The 12,245-nt window shown below is 33.1% G+C and overlaps 1 protein-coding gene across 1 annotated transcript in view; it reads right to left on the minus strand.

Moving 5' to 3' along the window:
- Window positions 1-12,245, minus strand: part of Smp_152020 (hypothetical protein) — a gene marked incomplete at its 5' end in the record, with an annotated part of 44,374 nt that overhangs the window by 24,672 nt on the left and 7,457 nt on the right. The window contains 4 exons of the mRNA XM_018795128.1: window positions 493-559; window positions 1,328-1,401; window positions 4,561-5,252; window positions 5,700-6,005. Coding sequence (XP_018649472.1) covers window positions 493-559; window positions 1,328-1,401; window positions 4,561-5,252; window positions 5,700-6,005 — 1,139 coding nt within the window. The remainder of the gene's footprint in view (window positions 1-492; window positions 560-1,327; window positions 1,402-4,560; window positions 5,253-5,699; window positions 6,006-12,245) is intronic.

A 12,245-nucleotide genomic window follows, 5' to 3' on the forward strand; every position in this document is an offset into this window, starting at 1 on the left:
AAAGGCTCGGGGTGTGGCCCCCTAAGAAAACCACTTGCTTCAGTCTGGGCACCTTGGTAGTATCACAGCCGTCACACTAATCAAATGAGATTTGTATGGCGCATATTTATCTGGCGCTTTCTTTGTACCAATATTTATGTGTTTAAATAAATAAATAAAATAAGTAGAACAGGCAAATATAATACCAGTAGTCGTTCGTTAATAACACTTTAGATAACTATTTAGTTAATTTGCAATTAGTTATTAAGCGTAAACGAGACTCATAGTACCGTAGAACTCTAGAAACAAATGATTTAAAAAGTTAGAATGACGCTCTATCTCAACTTTCAGTTCAATAACAAGACAAGAACTGATTGAGTTTATCGATGTATCATACAAATACATAAATCACTTACAAAGATGGCGTAATCTTTAGCAAAACTAATGTTTCGCAATCCTATAAATATTTAAAACAATGAATATGTATAGAAAGATTATATAAGTTACCCTTACCTTTTGGTACGTCATGATTAATTGTACTGCTGGTAATCCATAGAAAATGGATATGATAATTAAATACCTATAAGATTCATTAAATAAAACGAAAGAAACGATAAATTTAAAGTTGACATATCTTCAATTAAAAACAAACAAAAATATGATAATATATTCAAGTATATGCTACAGGAATAGATAAATAGACAGATGGTGACATAGAATCAAGTAAACATTGAACATTGCATCAGAAGTTAAATAAAGCTTAGATGATGAGATGGTGGAGAAGATTCGTGGCTCAGGTGGATGATTTAGGTGCAGTTTTGTTCTTTGGGCTGGATGGTTTGGTCATGGAGCTTTCATTGTTCTTCTGAACAACATCATCAGCACACACGAAATGACAAAAGAAGAAAAACCGAACATCATCTACAAAATAAAATGTTCCAATTACGAAAAACATTGCATCAGATAGAGTGGACGACCCCTTCATATTCGCCTGCACAAACATCAATTAACGATCAAACGCTATGACATATCTTCGCTTATATCAATACATATGGACATATTCGACTGGAAAAATATTGAGATCTTTGATATAGGCGATTCTAAAAACACCAGAGGATTTTTAGAAGCTTGGTACTCAAGATTTCTTTTAGCAAGAGTTTTAGCAATCAGCAATCAACAAACACATCGAAATCGATCCAATTTACCAACCAATAAGAAAAATCATGGACAAATATAAGACCAAGAATCAAATCAAAGGAAGATACAATATTACTATCACTACTTTAATGTCATAAACTTTCTTGATCATAACCATTAAAACAGTACAAATAGTTTTGGATATGCTTACCAGAAATAAAGTAAATATTTCCTGTTCAATGTTCCATAACGTTTTTTAGACAAATCTGATACATATAATAACACCTTAATAATAAAAAAGACAAAAATTAAATAATTTGAATTAATAGATTGACGATTACGATCTTTGTTGTGCGTGTGTGTGCTGACAGAACGAGACACAAAAGGAAACAAAGTCGTCATTACACTATTTTGGAGTGTTCGTTATTAGGCTCATTTATAATTGAGAAGATAAATTAATACGGAAGAAGTTTCTTGTTGTTACTATCGTTGGTGATAGAAGAAAGAGTGAATAGGTACTTATTGTAGTAATCTGGTGCGCCTTTAATGATTAATTATTAAGAATAAAACTTTGAAAGAGTCAATTTTGGAATTTGTTGCATGGGGTTTAAAAGTTAGAGATGATTATAGTTCTAAATATTCCTTTTTAGTTTTATTTTGGATGAATTTTCATAAAGAACACATCGTCCAACATTACTCGCCTTTAACATTTAAAATGAAAAGCGTTGATCAAAAGAATGACAAATACCATAACATATTGAAAAAAACTTTTCTTATAGTATATCACTTAATTCCAGAACACTGAAAACCATCTAGTAAGCTTTTAGATGACAAAGTTTGCATCAACCACAGCGTTATACACTGAGAAAAAGGTACTGTATTCGAGTTACAATGTGAAAATTAACATTGGAATACAGGTATATCCAGCTGACGAATCCCAAACAAGACGAAAGGTGCTTCCTAGGTTCCGTTGCTCGCCATAGTTAATCTATTATTTCAAACCTAAGATAAAATAGTTATATGGAGGTGATCCGGGCAGGATGTGGATTTGCCAACAAAGGCTGGTCAAAATTCAGTCTTAAATATCAATAATGGGACAAATCGTGTTTATTTACTAATTGAGCATTAAAATAGACAAGTGCAATTGTGTAATACCCACACAAAAACCTTGATGAATCAAATTGAAATGATTTAGGTAGCACAAACACAAAAACGAGATTCGGAAAAAAAGAAACATTTGTAGGGATAAGACTAAAATAACCCATAGTGTCATTGAATAAGAAAAAGAGAAACCAGAGAAGAAAATTCCCTTGATTAGTACGTAGCCTCATTTGTTATTTATTCTCGAATCAATTTATGATGCAATCTTTCCTATCCTCCTATAGACATATATTTTCTATATAACTATATATACGAATGTACAGCTTAAGTAAATGATTTCGTCGAAAAGAAAATTTTCTTCGCTGAATTCTCTTCGTCTTATTCAAGGGACAAGATTATTTGAAGTTAAGCCTTTTTAAAAATCTTTTTTGACAGTACTTTTATGGTTACGAACCCTTTTCTTCATCGCTTTAATAAATATAATGAAAATTACTATAACTTACTAAATTACTATAACTTATGGAAGAACCAACTGAATTAAGGACGAGTCCTGGATTTTGAAGTGAAATTTATTCGCCGATATAGATAAATAGCATTTCGGTACTATATATGACATCAATTTGTAATGGAAACCTCTACTTCAATTCCTAACCCTAAATTCCCACTCAATTCGAATTATGATTCCTGATACTAATTTATAAACCCTTTTTGACCCTAGTAAGCAGGTGGATTGTTTCAAGGTGACTTATAGACCATTATAGTCTCACCAAAAAAACTTCACAAAACCAAAGATAATACATAACATTGTGCATTAGATTTACAAGCTGTAATCAAATATCATATTGTATAGCTAGTTAACTGTGCTCACCAGTTATCTACTTAGATATTTTGTGGAAGATTGTGAAGTTAAAGCATGACTAATGTCACGACTAAGTGATATTTATAGTAATAGACCTAACAAAGGCTTAGTGAAATATGATCTATGGGTTTAACTAAATCAAAGATGAGGCAGTGACTCACTAATCATACTGATTGGTAATTATTTCAACTGACAGATTGATTGTAGTTCAAAATGTGAACCAGTGGATATCAGTTCAATGGTCTAAATGTGACGTGTTAGTCACGAGACCTGGAAATTCTTGAGTTTATATATTATATAGGGTCGTGGACGAGAACTACTTTAGAATTTTAAAGTATGAGAAGACAGGTACTAGATATTAGATGATCTTTTTAGTTGATGTTATAGTGATTAAACAAAGTTAAGAAAACATAAGGACCGATTAACCATATATTTATTTATTTATTATTTATTTGAACACATGAATATTGGTACAAGACGGCACCAGATACATATGCGCCATACAAATCTCATTTGATTAGTGTGACGGCTGTGATACTGCTTAGGTGCCCAAACTGAAGCAAGTGGTTTTCTTAAGGGACCACATCCCGAGCCTTCGACCTAAAGGTCTGATGCACAAGACAGTGGAGTATCGTGAGGAGATGCAGTCCCATGGTAGCCGGTGACCAACGATTGATTCATACGCCATTTGTTCCCTCAGGATCCTGGAGCCCATGTGCACCATTGGTTTGGAATCAGGGTTTTCCAACTCCCCTAGGTGGACTTTCTGTGTCCACCAACCCCAGTTAAAGCGTCGGACATTCGCTTTTCGTCCTCTCAATTTCGTAAACAACAGTAATGCCACGAGAAGGCAGTGAGCAGGACTTCCCTGGCAGTGGCTATATACGCGTGGCCATGTGAGAGCATTTCGAGTGAAAGAGCGGACTCTCGCCACTCTCGGCCGTACCAGGGTTACTTAAAGTAGACTTGGATGATCCGAACTAGTCGACAGTGAAAATACATAAAATATTTTACTTTAAGTTTTATACTTTTAACAAAAAAACATATGATTACCTTTGAAAAATAGTCTTATTCTTTTTTAATCTAAAGCTATCCAATCTACCAAATTTGTTTCCATAATATAATAGAGAGTAAGTTGATTTATTTACGGAAACGATTTTAGAAACACAAGATGTGTGTAAATCATTATTAGTTACTTTATGATCAAAGTATATGACATTCAATTAATGAGATCCTGATATGAACTCTGTTCTATCTGGTAGTTGATTAGCAGTGTCAATATTCTTCGCATAAAAATCTATTAATTTGTGAGTTAATTTTTTTTTTGAAAATAAAACTGATGAACTGTTTTAATTTGGTACAGCAATGAAATGACCAGCTCAAAACATTGAAACAAATAAATGTCTACTTAAAGATAAATTTACGGTAAACAGAAACTAATTTTCTTCGGAAAAAAAGGTCTTAATCATTTGACAAGAACTTACATTCATCTTGTACGTTGGAATAAATTCTGAATTTACATCTGTCTGATCATCTGTTAGAGCAATACTACTCACAGAATCTGGCCTATCATTTCGATTTTTATCATTACTATTAATCTCATGACCGGTAATAACAGTAGTATTGTTAGAATGTACAACAGTTGATTGTTGAGATGTATTTGGAATCTCTTGACCAATCATTGTAGAATATGTAGAATGTGTTGGTATTTGTATTTTGTCTGAAACAGTAGTAATATTAGTAGGATGATTTAAACTGGAAAAATAATTCTTTTCTTTTCTAGACTGAATTTTATTATTAGCACCGTTACAACTACCACCACTTGCAACATTATTTTTATTATCATAATCATCTTCATCATCTGTGGAACTGAACCAACCATGTGAGCCTTGTATTTCAACTAGGGGTGTTTGGTGAATTGTACTACGAAAATGAAGATTATATTCCATTGAATTATTTAATGAAATACTCTGATAATCTTGTGGTAAACTTAATATTTGATGGTGTATACCAGTATGAGACGGTCTAAGTATATTCAAACTATCTGATGAAGTTTTTACTACATTTGAACTAGATGTAAGTGGAGATTTTCTCATATTTTTGATAGATTTCATTTTTTTATAGTTCTCTGATGACATTTTCGTTTTATTGTATACAACAGCATTATCATAAGACACTGAAAGATAATGAAAAAAAAGCACGAAGACAAATAGTTAATTGGTTAATTGCTAATTTATGGTGTAATTTGAAGAAAATTTACACTGAAAAAAATACACAAACTGACAACATTTAAACATAAACACACACATACACACACAGATATGGATGTAGAATTATCGACCATGGCACGACATCTGAAACATTAAGTTGTAAAAAGACAAACAGAATCAGAGCGTAAAATGAAAAAAAAGGGAGGGAAACCAACAATCCTTACAAATAATCAATACATTTCTAACATATAAAAGGATATGACAAATACACAGAATTGATGACAATTAAAACGAAGAAAAACCGAACAGAAAACAACACACTCATGTTGATTTTATTGTAAAGCAGTAGCAAAATAGAAGTGTTTAGTTATAAGAGTGATTATGAAGTAGAGAGGAGGGAATCAATCAGTTACCTGATTCCACAGGAGTACTTTGAGTCTGTAAACTATTACTATTAACATTATGATGTAGTTCAGTATGACTGGAATTGAATATACTGCCATAATTATATCTATCTTTTCGGTTAACCAAATTAGTAGATATTCGTGGATTAATCGATCTGGAAGTAGTTGTTGAACAAGTTGACGTATGTACTGGTATAGTAGATGAACAAGAGGTAGATGCTTCTGTATTGACATGAAAAAGGTTAGAATTGCTCAAATTGACAGAACAAACAGTTGGATCACAGTCTGAACCACATTCAAAGTTAGCCGTCAACTCTAAGAGTATAAGCATATATACATATATAAGCATAAAAACTACAGAAGTGAGAATGTTACATATAACAGTACAGTAGTATATCATATAAATACTGACAGAAAATATCTTTTGAAAAGTTCAACTTTAGTGAAACTGGTAAAAGGAAAATTTAATTAGTACACAATATAGGTCACAGTGATAACCTGATTATCACTTCATTTTAACAACAATATAAAGGACATATGATTGAATACGTGATATTTTAAACAAAATTAGAGTTATACAAAACCTTAAGCATCATAAACGGGAATAATATTAGTATGTTCAACGTACATCTATACTCACAAACGCACGTAAATACGTATAGAAAATTTCACTAATAGAAGAACGTATTGGATTCATGACAGAAGATTAAAAGGATATATAAATCGAACAAAAAGGATAATAATGTATACTAATGAATAAACAAGTAATAGATGAACCTATGATAAACAAATACTCAAAAGTATATGATTTCATTGCACAAAAAGTTAGTCAACCATTAGTAACGTAGAAAATGGCACATGTGCGAACTGGTCTAAATTGTCACATCAAGGTAACACAAGATGAGATTATCAAAATGAATACTAAAGTAATCGTATTATAAGCGATTGTCAAAAGATTAGGTACCATGATGACTTCAGGGATTTCTGGAATAAAAGATAAAATAGTTCTGAAATTCGAGATCTAAAGGAGATAAATAGTGAATGCAACTAAGCCATTGTGATAGACTTCCATCCATGTTATGAAACGTCTCTAAACATCAATTGTAATAATCATGCGGACCCCAAACAGATACTTTGAACTTATTAACAGTCAATGACTTCGTGAACTAATTCTATGTTTTGATTTAGCTACCTTCAACTTTTTTCCAAACTACTACTATACCAACCTTCATTGCACATTGAGGTAGGTGGTGGTTGGGCACATGTAACACATCCCAGCCACTTCGGTTAAAGAAGGTTCAATATCAGACCGACTTACTTGCCATCTTGAACTAGCAAGTTCAGTCTAACCACAGAATCGGTCACTCAGTGTTCCAAACGGATGAGAATAATGTTTCGAAGGCATCTATGGAAAAACAATAGTATTCCACAAATATCCTCTAATTTTCAAAGACTACGTTTCACAGCCATAAACCTGAACAAAATAGTGTTGTGTGGTATACTCGTCCCTTCGTTGAGAGACAGATATCTTGTCTTAGTCACAAGTGACGTAGTTTGACAAAAGCAAAATTAGTTTTCGGAATCCATTCTGAGATTTTGTCAGACATCAACCCACCAGGATTAATGAAACTTCCAAGATAGGTGAAATAATAAGCACATTCAAATAGTTCAGCCCCTATAATCATCTTAGGCGTTGACACAGACCAGTCCCTAAGCACTGTTTTTCATTTAGAGATAGAGAAACGCGTCTTCAACATTGAAGCATTGTTTCTCAAGGTAATCAGAAGGCTCTGAATTTTGTGAGGGTCTTCACTGAACAGGACCATATCATCGACTTATTATCAGTCAACAAGTAAATCTCCTGGTACGAGATGTATTCTCGAAAATTTAGAGGAGAGTATTATCTCTAAAAGAAAGTCTATGACCAAGTTAGTTATATCCAGGAAAATGAGAAATCCTTGCGAACACTAATTTATATAATCAGCTCTGATGGTAGTACGCTATAAGCTCTGAGTCGAATAATAGTATTTGAGTTCACGCACTTGTTTGGCACCCCACTTACTGATAGAAACTTGTCGTTCGATGAAAATGAGTTCTGCTTTCAAGTCAAGAAATACCCCTATATTAAGGAGTCGGTAGGTATGTCTATGTCTTAACACCTAATGAAGGGTCACTTTTTGATCGAAAAAAAGTTATATCATAGTACAAGTAGTCACATACTGTCAGACTTCTAATAATCATATTTTATAAATGTACTGTACTGGTGTACTGGTGAAATAATTTAGTGATAATGAGATTTTAAAGGTAAATGGCTCATAGGGACAAAACAATTATCTAGGAAAATACATGCCTCAACTCATTGAAACACTTAATTCCTTGTAGCTAAACCAGATATGGAATGAGATAAACCAACATTCTTCATTAAACGAAAGCGTAATAGACCCTAAACCTTTAAATTTATTCTTACTGACTTGACTAGCGATATACAAATATGGCGGATGTTTCCAGGCAATAATATTGGTTGATGAGAAGAGTTTTGGAGAGATCACATCTAACATTTGCTATTCCGATGTAATTAAAATAGTTGAACACAACTATTAAGTTAAAAACGGTAGACTAAATATTAACTTGACATTACACCAGGAATGCATAAGCAAACATTTTGACAAAAAAGAAATAAATTTTCAATATTTTTTATAAACCTGAAAAACAATCAACTGTAAATTTATTTCGTTCCTCAAGTCCTTACAACCATACAAGTGTCTTCTGATACATTATGCAGGAATAGTCAATACTTATGCATTTACGAAAACGTATAAAGGTGAAAATACGGAAATATACCAAAACAAAAGAGGTATGCTGATGATTTTAAGGTGTGAGAACCTCCATTATTTCATATTATTTTATACAGAAAGAGAGTAGATGCTAATGGGAAGTGTCAGTAAGATTAGATGATAACCCATTAACGACAAACACAAAGATGACGGTACTTTTAACAGCGCATTACTGTTGATATACTACTACCACTATTGAGTTGGATCTCGATCAGACCTGATTGGCTGTCAGTTGAGTAAAAATGATTATACTATCTGATTATTAAATAGTGACCAACGTCGTTATGTTTGTTAAAACCTTTATTCTTGGTTGAATTCTACCAATCAAGTTGCTATAGGGCTACGAGTCTAAATGACAGAACATCGCGTTTACTATGCCTTGAAATCCCAACCCTACAGATCAGTTACGGCGCAAATAGCTCAGTATTAACACGTCCGTGACTGTGAAAACGTGAGGAACGGGTTCAAAACAACACAACAAAAATTAGTTCCCTCAAGACAATAGATACTGAGTAGCATGAAACCTAATTTCCTAATTTTCTATCGATTGTTTCTAATCATCTAACGACAAGCGGGTACGCTTGTAGACAAATGTTGTACGTCCATAACTTCTGGTGTTTAGCAGACATTTTTATTTATCATACAAGCTGTCTTTCTGAAGTCGTATAACGATTATGTGGGGTTAGGAGACTTAAGTTTCATCTAACACCTCTTATTCTTATAGTACAAAGAATCATGATTAGAAGAAGAAACAATATAGTATGTACCGTCGCATAAATTAAGAGTTTGACTAATTGACGTATATGCATCCCAATGTAAATTCGTTTAAATTTTTAGGTTTAATCAAATCGAACGTGTTAGACTAGGTTTTCATAAGTTTAAACATGGTCACAATATTGAAGTAAGAAAGGAAAATTCACTATTGTTAAGTACTTGATCACGGCATACATACAAAAGAAAGTATTAAAAAACTGGGATTTTCAATTGTAAAAGAAAAACGTCAAACAATTTATGAAAACGTTATTATGGAGGTGTAGGTCTACCCTGATTATCTGAAATCAACTTAACCACAAATATAAGACAATTAGTCGAAATGAAACTATATATATTGCATGCAGCCCACGGACCATGGGATAAATTCACATTATATAATTAAATTACACTAATACTTTTGAAAGACAATCCCAGAATTTATTTTTGATGTAGAAAGTGGTCATACTTTTGAAGCTTGGTTTGGTAGAATAGAGATATTTTTTTAGTATAATTTGCCGCTATGGACGACAGGAAGGAAGTCCCGTTGCTGTTATCTAAACTTAGTTAGTCTTAATGAGCATCCAAAGTATAAAAATCATATCCTGCCTAGACATCCACGAGAAGTCAATTTCAATGAAACTGTTAACATTTTAAATAAAATGTTTTGTGAATAGATGTCACCATTTCGTATCCGGTATAATTGTCTACAGTTGACTAAAGAAGCTGACGAAGACTACATTACATACGCCGGTAGAGTAAATTCACAAGCAGAACGATTTAAATTAAATGTATTATCCAGTGATCCAGTAATGGCTATTTCAAAAAATGGGTTCAAATCCGTTTACGCCCGTAGCAGAATGTACAATTAGTGAACTGTCCAGCTCACAGTAAGGCGAATTTGTGTTAAATGCACATGAAATTGTAGCAGTACCGGAGGACAAAGAAACAGAAGATTCCGTAAACGATGCTCTGAGTACAGAATTAAATGAAGCCCTATTGGCCTCGCATAACTCTGAAACTAAACTCCAGTCAGAACAAACTTATGTTTCACGTGATATTTGTCGAGAAACTTGGAGGGACCCATATTCAGAAAATAAATGGAGCAACATAACGAATACAAGTGTATCAAATGAAACTCAAAATCATAGTGAGACAAAAGTTTCTTATCAGATTTATCATGTTATTTTAGCAGATATAGTTTGTCGTAATGATTCACATGCCCCCAGATGCCCTGGTACGGCCGAGAGTGGGGAGAGTCCGATCTCCCTCTCCAAATGCTCTCACAAGGCCGCGCGTATATAGCCACTGCCAGGGAAGTCCTACTCACTGCCTTCTCGTGGTTGGGGCGTTGTTTACGAAATTGAGAGGACGAAAAGCGAATGTCCGGCACTTTAAACGGGTTGGTGGATACGGAGGGTCCACCTAAGGAAGTTGGAAAAACCTGATTACAAACCAATGGTGCACATGGGCTCCAGGATCCTGAGGGAACAAATGGCGTATGAATCAATCGTTGGTCACCGGCTACCATGGGACTGCATCTCCTCACGATGCTCCACTACCTTGTGGATTAGACCTTTATGTCGAAGGCTCGGGATGTGGTCCCTTAAGAAAACCACTTGCTTCAGTTTGAGCACCTGGGCAGTATCACAGCCCTCACACAAATCAAATGAGATTTGTGCGGCGCACATATATCTGGTGCCGTCTTGTACCAATATTTATGTGTTTAAATAAATGATTCACATATTTTTTGATGAAATCTCTTATAAAAATCAGAAAAACATTTTAAATGAATCATATAAATCTGTATTCTGAATGATGATCTTGTCATGTGATAATTGACAGAGGCAAAAGACAGAACAATTCATCTAGACAATATGGATCGAAGCTGAATATATACAAGGTAATTAACTACACTAGTAACTACACAAGTAAATCATTTGAAGTTTGTTTATTTTTTTAATCAAAAGTTTATTCATAGTAACTAATGATTTGTTATAAATAACATGCACTAAATTATAATCATAGAAAATAAAAATTATAAGCATGATAACGTTGTAAGCGTTTCTATTGAAAAATGAATATTATTTTTAAACGTACCATCAAGAAATCTTTTTCTTCTTTCTCTAAGAGTAGAAAAATCAAAATTAAAATAGCCAAAACTACAATAAATATATGGATATAAAGAATTTAATCTTAAACTTTTCATATAAGAAGATTAACTTTCACAGAAACAACATAAGCTAGTTTGTATATATTTTAAAGGGAACTTACTGATTAATTAATGTTTTGTTTATTTTGCTTTGAGAGACACTAACTGATTTAGAGATTGAGTGATACTACTCATTTTACCTATTCAAACTGAATTACGTATAAGTAAAGTTTCCAAGCTACACAACCTAATGCATATATTATCAACGTCAAACAAGTAAAACAGTAACATATATAAGCGAACAATATTGATTTTTACTCCTACCTTAATTTTGTGTGATAACTGTCCAGTAAAACATTAAACTCTTTTTAATGTGATAATTTATGTAGTATAACACGTTTGTTTAATATAATATTCTTTGTACCAACTCATTGTGAACTTTATTCATTATGACATGTATGTTTCAGTTCTATACAGTAGAACTATCTTCGCGTTCGTATCGAAGATTCTCATTTTGATGTTGGTTGACAGTTGATTTCAGTTCAATATGTTCTTCAACTGTAGGAATGCTGCACTTACTTTGCCAATCCTTGTTTTTATGTCTACATGAGATTCTCTTCGTTCATCTATGATGCTGTCTAGAGCTGGTGGATAAAAAGAAAGATTTTGATGATTTTTCATTCTTTCAACGAAATGGTCCTGATCCAGTTCAATGAACGTATTCCCACAAAAAGGTCTACTTTTTGGTTAACCTAACTACCATCTTAAAGCAGGTAGATATTTTTAAAAAGAAGATATGTCAATATTATATATCTACCG

This window comes from Schistosoma mansoni, chromosome 1 (assembly GCF_000237925.1).
Source record: "Schistosoma mansoni strain Puerto Rico chromosome 1, complete genome".
Classification (NCBI taxonomy): Eukaryota; Metazoa; Platyhelminthes; class Trematoda; order Strigeidida; family Schistosomatidae; genus Schistosoma; species Schistosoma mansoni.